Source organism: Phragmites australis, chromosome 18 (assembly GCF_958298935.1).
Source record: "Phragmites australis chromosome 18, lpPhrAust1.1, whole genome shotgun sequence".
Lineage (NCBI taxonomy): Eukaryota > Viridiplantae > Streptophyta > Magnoliopsida > Poales > Poaceae > Phragmites > Phragmites australis.
In genome coordinates, this window is record NC_084938.1 from 483,128 (window position 1) to 503,980 (window position 20,853).

A 20,853-nucleotide genomic window follows, 5' to 3' on the forward strand; every position below is an offset into this window, starting at 1 on the left:
GTTGCATGCTTGTCTAATTATAAAATCCCATGAATAGGGTTTACTAGAATTTGTGTGACAATTCCTTGTAGCCTCTTTTGGGTCTTGGGACATGTAAAGGGTAGTCATGCTAGTGCAGTCAGGGATTAGAATAATTATGAATTGTGACTAATGCCTATGAAACAAGTACTTGGGGAATGATAATCTTGTAGTAACTTGAATTAGGGATCCCAACTGGATGGCTAGTATGTGGTGGAGCTACACAGCAGGGTTTGTGTACGTTCTTGTGTGGGATCCTAAGGACCGGTTCTTGGAGTCTGTAACCTGGCATAACAGCACAACCATGAGGCCTATATGGGTACGACCTGGCTAAGTAATTAGTGTTCTTCACATTCTGTACGCACAAATGGTTGATTCAGTGGCACAAGAGGGGGCTTCTGCAGTGGATGGAATCCCTGTTAGCGGTGAAACCTCAGTGGGTGCTTATAGATATGGAGGTACTTTGTAACGGCCTTGTAGTGAGACCCCGGCCATACACCCCGGAAGTGTAAGGCAAAACGGGAATCATGACTCGTGGGTAAAGTGTGCAAACTCTGCAGAGTAAATAAACTGATCGATCAGCCGTGCTCGCGGTCAAGAGCGGCTTGGACTTCTTCATTATTAGATGGGAATCTTAAGGGTTGGTTTGGGTAGTCGGGTGGTGGCACTCCCAATGAGTCGGTAGCCAGATATGGGATATCTGGTGAGTCTGATAGTCGGATGGTATCCGATGAGCTATGTTCTTTAATTGCTGGAATATAAACCTAGTAAATAGGTTGCTAGGTTGTTTGAGTCTGGTTTAGCTGAGCATAGTTGCAGTAATCCCCAAGTCAACTCTTCCTTGTCAATAGCCTGCATGTCATATTTTTCCCCCACTTGTTGAGTACTCTACGTACTCACGCTTGCCTTCTCCCTACTTTCGGATGCTGCTCAGAAGGTGAAGTCTTCGAGGATGTCCCGGATGATGGTGCTGAACTCTAAAAGGAAGGAGGCGTCGATTGAAGGCCATATCCTAGGCTGGTGTTTCCCCCGGACAACGCCTGTGGATGGATGGGAGTTCCGTTGCCGTTTTGAAGATTTATTAGTAAGGAATGTTTACATTATTTAAGACACAGTTTATGTTATCATTAATGATGTCGCTGCATGTATGAAAAACTTGATCCTAGCATATATGTGGAATACATCTGGTTGTTTCCTTTAAAACCGGGTGTGACAGTCGATGCCCATTTATCCAATGTATGGTCTAACTTTTTTCTGGCATTACTTCACACTATGGAGGGCCTAATGAAGGTGTTCGATTTTGAGGGTTAGTAACTGTTACTTAGGGAGATTAAGGCCTAATATCTCTCCATGTCTCTATCTATGTCCTCCCCCTCTCTCATGGGGAGCTAGCTGCTCCAGCAGATCCGGCCAATCAGCAGCACGACGACCACCACGGGGTGTCTTCGTGCTGTGCTCCGACGAGCTCTGGCCTAGGAACACGCTGGCGAGCTCCTGGGAAGCTGAATGACATTCATTAGTAGCCCACCAGTTGCAAGAGGACGGCATCAGAAGAGAAAGGCAAGCTTTCTTTGGGCAAAAAATGTGACATGTTGTATTAGGTGATTCAAGGAGACCCATCCTTAAAATTGACAAGTAGGACGATCCTAAAGATTGACTGGGCTGGCCCGCGGTAAACTCATCAATCAGAGTCCGCTAGGTCACCATCAATTTCCATTCGGGAACAAACCCATCGATTGGCCCGCCTCCCATTCCGCCGCATTCTTCTGCTTTTGCTTCTTCATCGGCGAGGTTCCCATGGCGACTCCGCCGCTGCCGTGCCCAAGCCCAGGCTCCCCTCGTGCGCTCGTGTTTTAGTCTGCTAATGGACTAAAAACCAGCCTAAAACCGCACCAAACCATCCTATTGAAGTACAAGCCAAGCCTAGCCAATCCACCGCCCTGTCTCTCAAAACCAAACTAATCCAGCCCACTAACAGCTTCAACCCAAACCAAACCAGCCCAACTTCCTCCAAACGGTTTCAAACTGTGGTTTCCACCCATTCCCCAGACCATTAGCCTACGCCTGCTACTTGCCCACTTGGCACTTTAGTTTTTCTTTTATTAGTTCAACGCTGCGCCGCTGTGATTCTGTTTGCGAGTTAGCGCTAAAAAAAAAAAAATTGCCATGTGAAATGAGCAAAAATAAGAATAAAATATATACATTCCAGAAAAAAAATTAAAGCTCAAAGAATTAACTAAAACTATGAACATAACTGGATATTTTAACGAAACAAGGTGAACAAAAATTTAATGTTGAGGAGAAAATACAGAAAAAAATCATAAAAAACGAAATTTCCACATACTGCAGCAACTTCAGGTACATTCATCCATGGTATCATCCTACCTCTTGAATTCATGGTACACATGAAAAAAAGAGGAATATCCATGGCATAATCAGGAGACATTCTACTTGCAGATTTAGAATTTTGCAAGTCACAGGATTCAGTTGTACTGGTAGAATTTTTTCATTCGGCATCTGAGACCTTATATCAGAACACATGTCAAAACTTGCATCACAGACAAAGGAAGCAAGACAATTTCCAACAGAAGCTTAGAAATCAGCAGCACAAACACCAGAATTGACGCTGGTTGGTTTAGTTAGCCTGTCTGTTCTTCTTGACACCGGACTTGACAACCTGAAGGTTGCGGAGATCATGCCTGTGGTAGTTTTCACCAACCTGCTGAAACAAGAAGCAAACCTATTAAAGTAGCTCATAAACCAAGTGTAAGTTTATCTAATTGAAGATCCAACCTTTATAGAATGGATTTTCTTACAATATGAACACCTCCACCATATCAATTACTAATTCATTTCAGCTTATGTGATATGTAATCATAGTTTCTGGGCCCCTTTATTTAATCGTAAGGATCATCTGCATTTAGAGACGAGGACATGAATATTCTCTATGCATTACAGCTTAACAAAACAAAATTTTAGGCCCTGGAGATGCATTAATAGGAAAGTAAGCCTATAAATTAAGCGCTATATGATATAAAGAAAATACAGCAATATGGAAATAGATAAAGCTCAATAACGGCGCATCAAATTATTGGTTCAATGTTTTTGCCTGCAACTCTAGAACATATCTTTTGCCACAGTGTTATCATTCAGAATCAAGATCGCCAAGTAAATTAAGAAAACATGAGGCTTGCAGGTTGTAGCATAATACATATATCTCTTTCTACTTCGATAATTCAAGAAGCCAAACCGAAAACATATAGAGCTTTTTTACGGCAGTTCATACTGCCTGTAGGTTAGAGATAGTATAAATTTAATCTGACCATCCACATGATTAAATATTTCTGTAATTACGACAGTAGTGTTAATATTTATCCACCATATCATTGAAGGGCACTACAATATTTTTTTATACCTAATCCACAAATAATCATTCAACCAAATAATCAGCATTCAAGACAGTCTAAACATTAAACCTATGAATTTGCACGATATAACTATCATGCTATTTCTGTTTTCCCAAAAATACTCTTATACTACATATACTCCTCTCATATACTATTCATACTATCTCTAAATAATAGTTAGTATTCTAACCAATCTAGACCATTCGATTCAAAAAATAGATAGCTCAAGTTACTCCGAGATCATGTAAAAATTTTCAACACATAAAGATAATTCAGAGTAAAAAACACGTATCATGCCAGTTGACGTTCATTTGATAAAATAATTTGATTTCAAGTTCCCAATAAACACATGTAGGCTTGATTTTTACCCTATCTCATTCAACATTCATTGCTAATGGGAGTGTGGATAGAACAAATCTTTACTTCAACTTGTGTAATTTACGCAGCCTGATGGTTAAAGCTAACATTCATAACAGATATACAGTTATCTACGGTAGCAAGTTCTTGTGGTTCATTGGTAAGCTCCTGGACATGGTGACAAGCTCAACGAACATGTTATACTTTTATCGTTTCCTTTCTTCCTTCTTTTACCTTCTGCAACATATCATGGAGTTAATTTATCCTATAATCAAGGGTCAGTCTTTCCGAAGAGAACAAGTGACTGTTTGTTATCGCTTATAAAATTACGAACTTAAGAACACGAGAATAGCTTTGGCAATTAGCTGCCTTCCTATAAGCTATTGGAGGACAGTGAATCAGTGATTGAGATTGTTCAATGTAGACAATAAAGAGCGCTAAGGGAGAAAGGTAGGTAGCTCAAAGCCTCAATCAATCCAAGAGAGAAGTAGAGAGGGCACAGGTGCAGGTGCATACCTCCAGTACAGAGAGCTCGTGACGTCTCGCTCACCCGCTGTGCGTCGAGGAGGAGCCGAGCAGCGGACGCTTCTTGGCGTGCTCTGCCTCCGTCGGCCGCGGATCCATGGAGGAGACGAAGCAAAGCAGGGAGGCTGGGACGGGCGGGAAATGGTGGAGGAAGCAGGTGTGGTGATGGTTTAGATTTAAGATTCTTCAACTCACGTATAACTTTTTTAAGTAATTTATCCTAACTAACAAGAGTATCATTCAAGTCATCAATTTGGATGTAAAATTGGTCGTAAAAAGGCAATACCTCAGAGGAATAAAGCTCGGAGTCGCTGTCGTTGTCATTGCCATCCGCCATGAAGTAGAGGCCGGTGAAATCCTTGATCTTTTTCCTGTTCTTCACTTGCGGTTCTTCCTCCTTCGAGCTCTCCTCCGAGTTTGATGAAGTGTTGATGTCGTTGAGAGCCGCCATGAATGGTCTAAAAGTTGTCTTGGTCACCTTCTTGGTCATCTTGTTGTGGTTCTTCTTGAAAAAAAGGTTTCTTATTCTTATTCTTTTGCTTGTTGTGGTCGTAGTCGCGGTCTTCCCTCTTCTTAAGCATGGGACAATCCATCTTTGAAGTGGGTGGTGTCACCTCACTCAAAGCAGACACAGAACCCCCCCCCCCTCAGTCTTAGTAGTTGTTGTAGAAGCGGGTCAACATCTTCATGATTAGTGCAGGATCTTCATCATCGAGCACATCCACCTGCTCCTCTGTAATAGAGACCAAAGAGGACAATGTAAAACCACTAGCTAAAGTGTTAGCACAAAGAACACCATCTCCAGTCTGATTGCCACCACTAGGACCGGAAATCAACACCATGTTCTAAGGTAGGGGGTTTTCGAGACTTATCCGAGCTGCATTGGCTATCTCGATGGACTTGAACTTGATGAAGAGTTCATCATAAGTCAATGTCTCAGTAACTTGATGACTCTTCAATATTCAAGATCTTCACTTCTCATATGCTACGGTCAAGAACATAGAGAAGCTTGATCGCTCTTTTGTGGTCAGAATAAGATAGAACACCAATTGATCAAATATTACTAACAATTCTATCAAAGCGAGCAAACATAGCATCCAAAGACTATCTGGGACCTTGCACAAACATTTGATATTCTTGGTTGTATGAGTTTTGGCGTCTAGTCTTAATCTGATTAGTGCCTTCATGAAAGACACTAAGAGTAGTCCAGATCTCCCAGGTAGTACAGAGGTGTTCAACCCTGTCAAACTCATTCCAACTCAGGCTTGTGAACAAAATATTTCTGGCCTTGTTATTGATCTCATATGTTCGATTTGAACCTGAGTCGTACGAGCAGCAGGAATATCGTAGTTAGAATCAACGACCGTCCAAATTGAACTTCTTTAGCTTAAGAGATAAGCCTCCAAACGCACCTTCTAGTACAAAAAATTACACCCATCAAACGACAGAATCTTCTCACTTCTCTCCATGTCAAATACGGATCACAAAGCCAGTTAAGGTCAACAAGTGATCAAATCGGCTATGATACTAATTGTAGAACCGAGAATGACAACTAAAGGGGGGTGAATAGGCATATCAACAAATTTCTTGCGAAATCAATGGACTTCTTCTATTTGGATCACCCAACATACCTCAAAACTCAAGTGAAAGCGAAAATAGAGAGAAGTTTTAACAAGAGAAAATCGAGGCAACACGACTCCACGGATGGTATATGAACCATAGGTTCCATTTAAGATCAATCAATGTATCTTAGCACTCGAAAGATCACAACTTGCAAAGAAACAAAAAAAGATGAATACCGAGCAACGAAACTCTCCAAGTTGATTGTCTAGAGATAAGAGAATTCAAGACCCTATCACATAAGTGTGTGTATGCGAATTTTATGCCTCTGGTAACAAGAAGAATGATCTCATAAGGTGCTGAAATTTCAGCCTAAAAATCACAACGAAATACCGAAAACTTGCAAACTTGCAAGGAACCAATAGAGGGAAACTAGAATGAGGTGAATTCAAGCATATGTGAAAATATAAACTTCATTGCTCAAATAGGTAAATCCTATTTTAGGTAGATTACAAAGATTTTTCACTCAAAACTCTCACCTAATACATAGGCTAAGCATTCATCCATCATCTCCTCTAAAACCCTAGCACTAGGCTCTTAAATGAGTGGCACAATAGACTTAAGTGGCTGGTTCAAGTCCTCGCATAGCACTACCCCTCTATTTATAGGTCTAAAAAACTTGACTCATAAATTTCCTAGTTTTTTCCCAAAATACCCCTCTCTTGTAGTATACTCCTACGTACCATCGAGGGCATTTTGGTCCATTTTCTTCTCTATTCATCGGACGGTCTCGACGCCTTCACAATTTAGCTTCGCCTCAACGCAAGTTTCATGATAATGGCACGTACTCCTCCAGTCCTCCTATGGTTTTGAGGCCAAACCGCGAAACCTTAGCATGCTTCTCAGAGCATAACTAGCCGCCACTAGCTTCCACCTGAAGCAAGCACTCTGATGATGACGCGTGTCATCCGTCTTGCGATCTTGATCGTCGGCAAGTCTCTCTCGCTCTCGATCCCTCGGACCGCCTTGTCACTAGCACTGGCATCCTCTTCGCTTGACTTTGTCAACACACCGTCTTCATTCTCCGTTTCATACTTTGCTTGACCTCCATATGTATAGTTAGGATCACACTTAACTCCGCCCGACTTACTTGATCATCCAGCACCAAGCACCCGTTTGGCCCCGATCACCCGCCGTCGACCGCCAAGTTACATCTATCACCTGCACAACATAAGACAAGCAAATATATATATCCAACTCCAAATTCAGTTAGTCCATAATCAATATACTCAAATTAAATCCTAAATCAATTCAAATCATATCAAAACTCATGCAAAACCGAAAATCTTCAAACCAAATAAATATTAATATCAATCACTCATCACAAGTAAACGAAGATATATTTTAACTTAGTATCTCAGTTAAAATGTTCACCTTATTATCTTTGTTAAAGATAAATATTTAATTAATTGTAGCTAAATAGCTTACTAAAATAATTCATTTACTGAGATTTTCGAATCTCACCATTGCTATCTTTCCAAGTGTGCCTTGAGATACAGTCAAGTATGCGGGCTGGGTAGCAGCATAACTTTTGCACAGATCACCTCTACTTGTTGACTTTCTGTTTGTAATATCAATTTGATGCCTCTTAGTTGTTATGTTGTATGTCTGCCTTGTTGTGGCATGAAACTTTGATGGATGCTGATTTCTCTGGCTAGGGTGCTTACTACTGTTAGTGTGATTATATTTTTATCTTTTATTTTGTGGTGTTTGATCAGTTATACTTTTAGTTACGAGAAAGATGCTGCTGAAATCTTTTTTGTTTAACGAGCTTGTAGGTAGATTAGTAACACTCTGAGCTTGTGGTGGTCTGTAATTATTACATGCAGGCTGGAGCTGCCGTGTCTAGCTGCTGCTAAATCCACTTGAGCGTTGTGGTCGCTCTCGCTGTGGACTTTCTTCGACGCCCATTCTCTCTCTGTTGTCTCTCACTTTAGCATGCCAATGAGCAGGTCCATCCTTAAAATTGACAAGCAGGCCGATCCTAAAGATTGACTGGGCTGGCTCGCGGTAAACTTATCAAGCAGAGTCCGCCAGGTCACCATCCATTTGTGAGCTAGAGCTGTGTTGTGTAGTAGTTGCCCGTTTTCTCAAGAAATGGACTAGCTGCTCAACTCCTTCGATTATTCAGTCATTCAAATAAGCCGGGTACTTCGGCGACTTCTGCAGGTTCATGTCTACACTTGGCTTATATTAATTTTTGACTTCGTGTTCTCACATAGTTTTGAACATGGCCCAGCACATGCGCTTACGACTGGGCACAACACAAATAGCTTAACCATGGCGCAGATCTAGAGGACAAAATTCATTTAGCAATAAGACTTAAATTATGCACCAACTAGTTAGTAATACTATTTGGCATAAGTCTAAAGGCGGAAGATAATCAATTAGCTCGTTAATCTGGGCCATAGTTCATGTTACTTACCACAACTAGTTAGTAATACTATTTGGCATAAGTCTAAAGGCGGAAGATAATCAATTAGCTCGTTAATCTGGGCCATAGTTCATGTTACTTACCTCGTTGAGTACTGTACCTGAAACTTTGGGTGTGTTTGGATCTCTGGCTAGGAAAGATTTTGCCTTGCTTAGCCAGGTTTTGCATTTGGAACTGCTGAAAATTCCTAGCTCTTAGGGGCAAGGTAGCTTGCATGGGCTAGAAAAATCTCGCCCAGCGAGGAGAGCCAAAACGGTCGCTCTCGTCCGCAAGAGTCACGGCTAGCGGAGCTATCGATGCATAACTGTCTCCCTAGCTTGACGGAAGGGCCGAGTGCTCCTTCCTTTCCCTTTCCTGATAAGAGTCAGTGATAGGAATGCTCACCATGACAGCGCTATGAACCTACCAACGCATGAAACAATAGAAATCCCTGCCTGCTCAACCCTGTCGCCACCTCCTCCTCCACACCCCGTCGCCACCTCCTCTCCTACGACGCGGGCGAAGGTGTCGGATCCGCGTCGCATCAAGTGACTACTGGGAGTTTAGCTAATCGATGGAGGCAGCTATCGTGGTAAGCGTTTCCATGGGGGTGGTGAACCCCGTCTTGGAAAAGCTCACCGTGCTCATGGGCGACAAGTACAAGAAAATCAAGGGTCTAGAGGAGAAGGTGTCCTCCCTCAAGCGTGAGCTCAGCTACATGAATTCCGTCCTTGAGAAGATGGAGCAGGACGCCGACAAACTCGACCAGCAGGACAAGATTTGGAGGAAAGATGTAATAGAGATGTCCTACGACATCGAAGATTATATTGACGACTTCATTCACCATTTTGGTGAAGACGGCGACAAGGTGGGCATGGGGATCCTCCAGAAAGCTTATCGCTACCTGAGAACTTTCAAGGATCGTCATCGCCTAGTAAATCAGTTCCAGGAGATCGAGAATCAAGTGATGCAAGTAAGCAAACGCCGGAAGAGGTACAAGCTTGATCAGTGCATCTCAATTACTACCCCTGTAATTGTTGATCCTCGCTTGTCAGCGTTCTACAAGGAGTCGGCAAGCCTTGTGGGCATTGACACCCAGAAGGAAGAGCTTGTCAAATGGGTAATGGATGAAGGGCAACAGTTGAAGGTGGTCTCGATTGTAGGGTTCGGAGGTTTGGGCAAGACCACGCTTGCCAACGAGGTGTATCGCGAAGTAAGCGGGAAATTCGACTGCAAGGCGTTTGTGTCCATTTCTCAAAAACCAGACATGAGAATGATACTCAACAGTGTGCTAAAGCAACTTGGGCTACAGACATATTCTTATGCTTGCGGGGAGAAAGACCTCATCGACGACCTCTGTGGACATCTACAGGAGAAGAGGTCCTCATTATTATTGCTTATTTTATTTAATTAGAGGGACTAATATCTTGTAACTAGTTCAACTTTAACACGTAAATCTCTTAGATTTTTTTGGCAAACTTCACTCCTACGTTTAGCATTCTATAAAGCAAATTAGTTTATTTTAGGTAGGTACCTTACAAAGATATTAGTGCGGCAAACCTTTGATTTGATTTACCTTTTAGGTTGGTAAGATTCACCTTGCTTTAATATTGATGAACACTTTTAAACTTTTCTAAACAAACTAGCAATTGCACACGTGTTTCACACACGTGGAATCAAATGTTAGACGTCTAGGTATGTAAGACATATAATGAGAGATTGAATATATAGAAAATAAATATTGGACGTCTAGGTATGGAAGGTAAATAATGAGAGATTAAATGTAATTTTGGAAGGAGAAACATGATCCAACTTTGCACTGTGATTATTTGATCAACTCGGATGGATAGTAGAGATGGATCGAATCTGCGACAAATCATGCATTTTATAGGAGTATAAATGATACTATGCGCCTTAGATGTTTCCAGGTTCGTATGATAATCTTTATCCCTAAAAGTTTTATCACTTAAATTTAATCCAGAGAAAAAGAAATAGATCTAGGAGGTTCATTATTTTGCTAGCTTGGTTATAATTGTGTACACATAATTTAATATTTACTTCAAATATCTCATGGATGTTTCAAATGTAACATATTTGTACAACGTATACATATTTTCAATTGCTCGAGATTTATGTATAGTTGGTTCTTTGTAAAGTGAGAGTGCTCATTCCATATATGCAGTTTAACATATGCTCTTTGTGAAATATGTATGTAGGTACTTCATCGTAGTTGATGATTTGTGGGATATACAAGCATGGAATACCATCGGGTGCGTTTTCCTAAAAAATAATCTCCGTAGCAGAGTAATGATAACTACACGAGATGAGGATGTCGCTAGAGCATGTTACGACAACCACGGATGCATTCATAATATGAGGCGCCTAAGTGAGCAAGACTCAAGAAAATTATTCTTTAATAGAATATTTGGATCTGAAGAAGATGCTTGCCCTTCTCAGTTCGAAGTAGTTTCATGTGAAATTTTGAAGAAGTGCGGTGGCCTACCGCTTGCAATTATTACTGTTGCTAGTATTTTAGCTTGCCACCAAAACCACAAAATACTGAAGGAGCATTGGGAACAACACACGAAACTGAAGGAGCTATGGGAGTACATACAAAAATGTCTTGCCACTAATGAGTTTGAAAAGGAATCTGCCTTGAAGGACATGATAAATATCTTAGACCTCAGCTACAAATATCTACCCCATCATCTAAAGGCATGCTTTTTGTATCTTGGTAGTTACCCAGAGGATCACGAAATTAGCAGGGTTGAGCTAGTTAGACGATGGGTGGCAGAAGGTTTTGTGAGTATCTCTAAAGAGTGGGATGTATGGGATGTCGCAGAGAGCTATTTCAACGAGCTGGTCAATAGGAGCATGATTCAACCTGTATATGAGGATCACTTTGGTATTGAGGAGCTAGTAGGCTGCAGAGTACATGATATGATGCTTGATCTGATCAGAAGTAAGTGTGAAGAATATAATTTTGTTAGTGTGGTGCATGGTCTTCAAGCCATGGGAAAAGTGCAAGACAATGTGCGCCGACTCTCTGTCGATTTGAGTGGTGGAGAGGATGCCACAATGCCTGAGCCCGCTACTGGCCACTTATCAAAAGTTCGTTCCCTTGCCATCTCTAGAGGATCAAAGTGGAAACCTCCTCTAGTGGAGTTTAAGTTTCTCCGGGTGCTCTTCCTTCAATTATCTTTTCCTGAGCAAGAAACGGCAAGGGACCTTACTGCTATCAGCCAATTGTCACATGTGAAATATTTAAAGATCGAAGGGATGTACAATGGGTACGAGGACTCCGTAATGTTACCTGCTAAGATTAGTGGGCTGCGACAATTGCAGACTCTAGAAATAATTGACATCCCAGTTTCCAACATTCCATCAGACATCGTTGACTTGCCCTGCTTGTCCCATCTAGACCTGACATCTCATGAGAATCCCTGCTTGCCGGACGGGATTGGCAAGATGAAATGGCTGCGCACTCTGAGTTGCCTCAGTCTGCGGAAGAGCACACCGGAGAATATTAAGGGCATCAGTGAGCTAACCAATCTGGCAGAGCTGAACCTCAACTGTAAAAGAGAAGAATCGGGATGTGTGCCGACGGCGACATGGATGGCTGCTTTGAGCTCTTCCCTGGAGAAGCTCAGTAACCTCAAGTGTCTTTTATTGTGGTCTTCTCGTAATGCCTTCTGCGCTGATGCTATGAGCTCGTTTTCACCTCCATTCCGCAACATTGAGAAACTTTATCTGAGAGCATTGACCCTCCCTAGAGTTCCCAGGTGGATCAGCGATCTCCGTAGCCTCCGCGCCCTAGATCTTGGGGTGAAGGAGATAACCTGCGAAGATGTAGTTGGCATCATTGGGACGCTACCTGTCCTCGCCAGGCTCCACCTGCGGATCCCTGGCGTCCCGGCAGAAAGGATTGTGATAGGCTCCACAGTCTTCACGGTTCTCAAATGGTTTGGTTTCGATTGTGATGGGGCATCGTGCATTACATTTGAGGCAGGGGCTATGCCCAACCTTCGGAACTTCTTGTTACGAATCAATCCGCGTGAATGGGACAACGCTACACCTGTCGGTCTGGAGCACCTCTCAAGCCTAAAGGAAATCTATGTAGTCTCCGTACTCTCTGGAAACCGAGACTCCATTTCTGAGGCCGATCCCGAGCCGCTCTTGAAGGTCTTCCAGGAAGCTGCTGACGCTCTACCGAGTCGCCCAGCATTTGGGAGCCACCGCTCTTGGATAAGGTAATTTTCTTTCGAACATAAGTTGTTTTTCTTTTGAATTCGACATACATAAGCTGGATGCTCTGAGTCATAATAGTTTCATTGTGCATGTATATATATACTCGCTCATAAATGTGCCGCTGACAATACAGACCGGAAGAGGAGGAGTAGAAGTCTCTAGAGGATGGATGGATGAATGGGAACCAAGTGCGGCGCGGTGCAGACTCTGCAGATCATCGATTGGTGCCTTGGTTCACCGTCTGCGCAGCCTAGCCTTTCATTTCATTTATGTTTTCCTTGCTCCTGGAGAATGACACTCCGTTGTCTGAAGATCCGAGTGTTTGATCCACGCTCACCACAATTTTCTTCTTTTTTACATGATTCTCTTCTTACTACTCTGGAATCTATCTGGATACTGTTTTTATTTTATTTTATTTTTCCGAGTTCTTGTTCACTACGATGACCAATCTTTTCATGTTTTTAAGGTAATCGTTTTGCACTGCATCCAAATTCTGAAACAATTTGGAGCTTGCGAATTTGTTCTCGAGAGGACCAAAACACTGGCATTGCTCCAGTGGATCATAAAGAATCAACACAACAAACAACTTTGCTGCACCGTGATTTTACAAACTACAATACATCGACTCAACAAGCCTTTTATCCCAAACTGCCTGGGATTACAGTAGCATCCGTTTTGTATCGTACACTCAAGAATGAAGACGTATACCACCACAAGAGCAACAACTGGTGATCCAGGTCAGCATGGAAAAAAGAGCTGGAGTCCCAGGCCAAGTGAGTGACTAGCATGTTGCCTCTTGCCTTGTCAGCTGGGAAAGAATCCTTGCATCTGCACAAATTTCCCAGAGAAGTAGTTCGAGGGAGCGTTCTGTTTTGATGATTGCCGAAATCTTGCCTTCTACAAACTGAAAAAACCAGCCCAAAAACTAGGACGGCGAGTTATCTCGCAATTTGGCCCTGGCGAAAAATACTCCTGCTAATAAACCTACATGTTGAAGTGTTCGAAACTGTTAGTGATGTATGATACATAGTATGATAACAGTACCTTTACTCAGTTGTAAATATATAACCTACCAAATAGAATGCTCAAAGAATTCTCCATGCTTGTACGGACTTTGAAGAGAACCATTCCGGCAATAGAAAGAGGAATCTTATTTAGGGAGTCCACAAGGCTGTATCAAAAGCAATATTGGCATCAAATGCACATCAAGATAGAATAAGCAATCTTATTTAGGGCGCCCACAAGGCTGTATTAGAAGCAATATTGGCATCAGATGCACATGAAGATAGATAAGACATAAACAGCAAGCATGTAGAAAAGCAAGCACAATGCCTAATAATGTAGAGATCCTTGATTGATTGGTTAGCTTATTTAGTGAAGCCGGAACGGTTTATATAGAAACATGTGTGTGTTCACATTTATATTTCAAAATTCAAATGCATTAGGTACCTATATGTTGTCGCACTTGTTTGATGAAGAAACCACATCGAAGTAAAGCTGATTGCAAGCCCCAAAACTCCACTGGCCGTGATGACCAGCCAAAACTGAGGCATCCTCAGGAGAGGTCTGCAAGTTCAGTTCAGAAATACATAACCCATAAGACAGAAGGATAAATTGGTAAATAATTCGAAGGAGATTAACTAATGGAGTAATGGTTGAATACTAGTAGATAGACCATTTAGCCCTATACATCACTTCTAATTTCTTATGCTTGGATATGGTGACATTACAGGTCCATCCAGACTCATTTCATGTTGACATGCCTGGATATGACTTGCAAAGCCAGGAAGGGCAGAGAATACTAACATGATAACTGTCAATGACAAAGGGTTATTGCTATACATATGGAGATCTACGAAGTTTGCATGTAGTCCATCAGGTTTATGATAGAAAAAATAAATTAGTGAAGTTTGAATCATAGCTTACGTCTCCAAAAGGTACTCCAGTTCATTAAAACCAAGCACAAGGATAATTCCCAATGGCAGCGAAAGAATGTTATTCAGTAACACCATTGAAAACTCATTCAAATTCCCAGACTTGGTGGTTTGCTTAGCACCAAGTGAGGAAAATAAGTTTAATACAAGACTTTCAATATCAATCTAAAACTTCCTTGCTACAAGTTGAGTGGCATTCGTTCACAGCTAATACGGAAAACATAAATTCAAATTTTCAGCAAACTGGAAAATCGTTCGAGTTCATCATTGTACAAGCTACAAATGATAACGAAGAGAGCCAAACTCATGAGACAGGCGACAAATTTTCCATTTTTAGCACCAACAAAGTGTGAGCACAAATGAAATTCACTCTTTTTTTCTAAAAGATGAAAAATCATAATCATATTAAGCCAGAATATATAGAACTTCAATACTGATTCTTGCAACCAGCATTATCACCTATGAGTTCTGTACTTCTGAGAATGGATGGTGAGAAAACACAGCATGCATTCATATCCATCTATCCTGAAGAAGAGAAATTTAGGTACATAGAAAACAAATAACTGCTTAAATTCAAGAGACAGTTTCATACTCCTACAAAAAATCTGGTGTACAGACCTAAAAAAGAGCACAACAAACAATACTCAGACCAAGTTCATACCTAAACATGCTTGTGATCAGCATTCCAACAAAAATGATATTCACAGGCAACCAAACTTTGATTAGTTTCCATGTTAATGGTTCAGTTGGGACAGCACCAGACAGAGAAAGTGTGGAAACTATGGTCACCGATACAATGTTCTGCAGCAACAGATCATGAAGAAGATACTATTAAGGATCACAGCTGTGTTGCATGAAAACTGAAAAGTAAATAGTCAGCAATAGTAGTATACCTGGTATAGCATCAAAAATATTGGAGCATTGAAACCGTAGCCAGACAGAACAAATTTATTAACTAAAATCATGCTGCATGATGCTATGCAGTAAGCCAGACCAGATAGAAGAGCCTGATTCTGTATCTTCGGGAGCCTGAGGAACTGCGAAAGCCAATCTCTGTCTTTTGAGACCTTACCATCTTCCAAGTCATTGTCATCAACACAGAAGGACCTCGTCAAAGATCTGGCAAACATAGTACATTATTATTAGGAAATTTGCTATAGGACACAGTTTAATCGTGAAATTTGCTAGAGGACACCATTCTTTTATGGGTTTGCTGTTGGACACCATTTGTTTGTGGTAATACTGACGGACACTGCATTGAATATTTTAATCATTGGGGGGGGGGGGGGGGGACATGCTCCAAAGGCAGAATTGCCCTTGGTTCCTTTCATCTTACGGCCAGGCCCCACTTCAATTCCTCTCCCCTTCTTCCACTTCTCTGCAGCCGCCACCGCCATTGCCGTAGTCGCCGAGCTTTTCCCTGCCGTCCACCGCACAACCGTCGACGAGCTGATGCAGGAAGGTCACCCACGACCTCCAGCTTCCGTTTCCGCCGCCAGTTCGTCGTCTCTCCGTTGCATTCCCGCGGGCGCTGACCTTTTTACTCGGTCCCGACCACGAGACCACCTCCACTCCGACACTGAATCCACCATGCCCAGTGTGACATTGGCCGATTCTCTTCGTGAACATGTTCTACACTCCCATGCACACCTCCCGAACCCCCTCTTGACCTGGGTCTGTATGTTATCGCGCCGGACTTGAAGATCCCCTTGCCGCCGAGCTCTGCCGACCGCCGCTAAGGACCTCACCGTCGACACACTGCTCCAGCCCTTCTCCACGTCGAGATCTACTTCGGTGAGCTTCGCCTCGGTGTGTAGATGCTCGTGCGCACGGGCGTTTGGCTCCGGCCCATCGCCGGCGCGGGTTTCACCGTGAGGGCTGAACGCCGTCGTGCGGCCTCGCCGCTGCCGACCGTGCTCCGGTCGGGTCCCATGGTCGAGAACCCCCTGGTTGGACTCGCCTCCTTTCTCTCTTCCTCTAGCACAAAAATGAGTATTTTACTGCTGCCATGATCCACCAACAAATTACCACATAAAAATGATGTCCAGCAGCCAAACCACGAAAGAACAATATCCTCTAGCAAACTTCGCAATTAAATGGTGTCTTATAGCAAATTTCACCATTATCATCCAGAAATGCTAGAGCTTGTGTCAACTTACCTTGTACAGTGAGGTAAACAATGATTTTTTTTTAAAAGCAAAAAAACACAGCAGACCAATCAAGAACGTATATGTACCTGTTGCCGATTTCTCTCCTCACAGGGCTTGCAAGTGCAGTGAACCCTGCATTCTGTTCCCGAAATACACTCTTTTCCCCATTCATGAGAGGGCTACTTACACTCGCTGGTATAGTTCTCCTAGGAGAGACCTCAGAGTCTATTGGAATATCTAACTGAAGGACTCTACAGGATAAAAGAGAATGCTTGCAGTCAATAATAATCAAATTTATTTACTGCATGCTGCATCAAAAACACTGCATTGTGTTCACTGTAGTCATACTAGGATTTTATCCTGCCAAACATCTCAAATTAAAATTCGAGCCTCAGGGTCAAGCAAGAGAATGAAACGGACAACTATGAGCCCGGAAATTGTCTATTTATTTGAACTTCAAACTACCAAACTATTCTAAATATCAATCATATTCGAATCAGAAACGGGAGAAACATTTCTTGTTTTTACACTAGGAAGGTGAAACGACTGAAAGTTTCTTCTCACAAGAATCACCTCCCTCCTCTCACATACACTCTTTCAAGAATCCGAAACCACCATACTAGCCAAATATTGCACAAAGTGGTTCTCATTCACTAGAGAAACGTTTTTAAAAGAGAAACAAAATCGGAAACTAAAATTGGAGAATCTGAAACCGTACCAAACGGGGCCTTACTAGCTAACTTGCAGTTACAATAACGAAAGTTCCCCAGCAAGAGAGAATACAATAAACAGTAACCTGAGTTGAGAGGTCGAAGGAGAAAGGAGACGCTAGTATTAATACAGAACAAATATACAGTTTCATTCATACTTCCATTTAACTAGGTACGTTTCCATGTATCCATAAATAAAGTTCTTAACTGCCTAATATATCAGGTAAGGTAATATCAGTTATGGCACTAATACTATGTAATCAAAGTAACTTGAGAGGTGCAAGAACAAAAAAATAAAATAAAAAAAGAACAGAGCGTAACTCGTCAAAGCCCTCTAGTCAGCTCTAATTAATTCCTGTTTGTTGGAGGAGCTAAAACCAGCTGGGGCATGAAACGCCGACACGATTCTGAAATCACACAAATTGAAACTGGAGCCGCAGCTCATTCCATTGAAACATTCTCAAGAAAGAATCCAATTAGCAACTGAACACAACGGAATCAGATTGCAAACTCCCCCGACAGCCGAACGGAGCGAGCAAAAAGCGAATCAAACTATCCAGCCTCCAGTAACCCAACCGAAGCGCCTCCCTTCCTGTCGGGTAGGGGCACGGGAGGTCCAAGCTGGGGCCGTACGGGGGAGGTCGAGAGAGGTTGATCGGCGGCGTACCTGGAGACCATGGCGCTGCACCTGGGAGGTGGTCGCGGCGGATGCAAAGGAACCGGCTGGGGGGCAGGAGACGACCTGCCTGAGGAGGGAGGGAAGGGGGTCTCAGTCTGACTGGGATGTGGGCCCCGAATGCCGGGGCTCGACTCCGGCACGCTCCCTGGCAGGCTCATCTGTTGTCAGGCTATCTCCAAGAGAGACCTCAAATCTCCCTTTGCTAGTGCTACAGTGTTTTGCGGTCTACTGTAGTACTGGAAATCAATCTCCAATAAATCCTACATCCAGTGCTGCTACGGTAGAAAAATAAAGGATGCTGTAATAGTGATAGGGATGCTGTAATAGTATTTTGAGGATGAAAATTTTAGGTAGCTGTTGGAGATGATCTCATCACTTTCGTCGGGTTTTTCTTTTCGTTCTCCTTCCCCCACTTTTAAGTATTTTCATGGTTTAGCACTGTCTGTGTTCTTCTCTTTGACAGCTGTTAGGGATAAAAATGAAAAGGGTAAAACTCGGTATTCCGGATATTGTTTTTTACTTTTCCGAGCACAGAAGCCAGAAACGATATATCAGAAAAATAAAAATAGAAATGATAAAACTTTGTGGAAATGATTGGAAAATAGATTTAGGCTACTTCGAATCATTTTTTATTTCTTCCATTTTGAATCGAGAATTGCCGTTGGAAATTCTCGGGTCTCCTTCCTATTCCACCCAAGACCCACGGCCCCATAGAGGCAATAGACCTCCTGTATGATATCATTTTTGTCGTGTATTTGCATCCGTAAAAAAAAAAAAGAAAGACATGGGTCCTCAGCCGGCCCAACCCGGCTCTTTCCCCCTCCTCCTTTCTTCATCAGGCCGGCCCGGCCCATCCCGGGCCACCTTACCCTCACGCGCCGGTTGCCCTAGGGCGCCTGGGCGCTGTTCCTCTTCCTCGCGTCGCCCGAGCGGCCGCCTCTCTCCCTCGCGCGCGTCGCCGCCTCGCTCGAGCCGCGCGTCCCGCCGGCCAAGTCGGCTCTCCCCCTTTCCCCTCCCTGCTCCTTGGGCCTACGCCGCTCTCCCACGCAGCCCGAGCCGCCCTAGCTCCCTGTGTCCACACCGCACCGCTGCTCTCCTCCTCGGCCATGCCCCTGGGCTCGAGCCCGCCCGAGCTGCGCTGCCCCTAAGCCAAGCCTCACCCTCTGATCCTCAACGGATTGAGGCGAGTTCGGTTGGACTCTATCTCTATCTCTCCCCCGATTTCAAATCAGTTTGGGGATTGCTTCGGATAAGCTCGGCCACCGCGATTTCTGCAAGTTTGGGCCGGCTACATGCTCTTATCTCCTCCCGTGGGAACCCCGGGCCACCTCTATAAAAGGCAGGGAGGGGGTGCCCGGGAAGGGGGATCAATCTTTGGAGTTCGGCGGAAGCCCTGCTGCGCCAAGGTTTTGCCGTCGTTGGTGTTCGCTGAACCACCGTGCGAACTCATCGCCAGGGCTCGCCGTCGCCGGATTCGTGTCGCCGTCGCACGGGCCCATCGCCGCCACCATCGAGTTCGGCATCATCGGCCTTCATCCTGCTCTCCATCAACCATGCCGATTGGCCGGAGGCCCGTGGCCGACGCCTCCCTCTCTGGTGAGCCTTAACCTCAATCCTCTCTCCAGTCCGCTTGCTTTGTGGTGCGCCGACTGGCCATCGTGCCGTCATGATGAGCTTTCAGTTTATGCCGGATCCGTGTGCTTGTACCATGCGCCGGACCGCGTTGCAGTCGTGCTCGCGCTTGTCCCCAGCCATCGTGCCGTGGTGCTACCGCCCGTCGCCGGCCGATTGCTGCACCATGCTCAGCCTGACCCCTTGTTTGCCCCTTGGGCGGTAAAGCAAAGTCGGGGAGCCTCTGACAGTGCTGCCATCGTGCCGCTATGATCATGATTTAGATTTGGACGCCGTTGTGCTCATCCTGAAGCCCGGCCGCCGTGATTCTTTTCGCTATTTTGGGCCGCGTGCCATCGTGCTGCTCCCAGTATGGCCGCCGCGCTGTCTTTCTGCATGTGCGTGCCTTCGTGCCGCCTGTGTTCACCTCTGTGTTCCCTCTATTTGAGCCCGGCCGTTGGTTCTCTCCCTGTGTGGTCGCTGCTGTGCCGTTGTGCCTCGCTGATGGTCCGGCCACCTCCTCCCTATCTAGTTGGTTGCCATGCTGCCGGTTTGTGCCCTTGCAGCTACTGCTATTGCGAGCACTTTCAGTTTGCCCCCCACCGATTAATTTGGTGTTCACTGCCCTCTTTGCTAGTTAGGGTGATGGCTATGTGATGCTTGCTGCCCTCTGTTGTTGCCTGTGATGAGGGCGTGCTGTTAGCTATGTGTTGTTGCCGGCTTTCCAATAGTTCTGGTGATGAGCATATACTACTGCGGGTTTCTTGACACTATTACTGGTGATCTTTGGTTATGGCCGACCGTGTGATATCGTCACTGGTGATGCGGTGCTATTGCTGGGTCTCTAATATTCTTGCTAGTGGCATTTGTCATCGTTGGCTGGAGCTGTTCTTGGTTGGCTCTAAGGATTGAGTGTTATTGTCCACCTTTCTATGGCTCTGATGAGTTGGACTCCCTGCTGGCTGAGCTGTTGTCAAGTCCTTAATGTATCGCAAAGAATATATGTGCCATTGTGGCTGGAGCCTTCGTGGCCGACAGTAATTACCCTGCCTGTGCGGCTTTGGCCTGTGTGGCGTCAGTTGCCTGTTGCCTTCGGAGACGGCCGATGAGGACAAGTCCGAGGCCTAAAGAGGAACTAGTGAGTCAAGCACGGCGTCGGAGCTCCCGGTTGTGGCCATGCT

At 44.0% G+C, this 20,853-nt stretch overlaps 2 protein-coding genes across 2 annotated transcripts; one reads left to right on the forward strand and one right to left on the reverse strand.

Annotated features, from left to right (window-relative positions):
• The first annotated feature begins 8,875 nt into the window (after positions 1 to 8,875).
• Positions 8,876 to 14,038, forward strand: LOC133898899 (disease resistance protein RGA5-like). Its single transcript, XM_062339709.1, has 3 exons — positions 8,876 to 9,720; positions 10,557 to 12,590; positions 12,722 to 14,038. Exons 1-3 carry the CDS (start codon positions 8,915 to 8,917, stop codon positions 12,738 to 12,740), a joined length of 2,859 nt encoding a protein of 952 aa, XP_062195693.1. The 5' UTR covers positions 8,876 to 8,914; the 3' UTR covers positions 12,741 to 14,038.
• Positions 13,154 to 18,222, reverse strand: LOC133899390 (GDP-mannose transporter GONST1-like). The gene is made up of 9 exons (XM_062340381.1): positions 18,050 to 18,222; positions 16,759 to 16,923; positions 15,416 to 15,641; positions 15,184 to 15,323; positions 14,982 to 15,047; positions 14,515 to 14,673; positions 14,038 to 14,154; positions 13,662 to 13,759; positions 13,154 to 13,572 (listed from the first exon to the last, which is right to left on the reverse strand). The coding sequence occupies exons 1-9, from the start codon at positions 18,217 to 18,219 to the stop codon at positions 13,514 to 13,516; spliced, it is 1,200 nt and encodes a 399-aa protein (XP_062196365.1). The 5' UTR covers positions 18,220 to 18,222; the 3' UTR covers positions 13,154 to 13,513.
• Between the last annotated feature and the right edge of the window lie 2,631 nt (positions 18,223 to 20,853).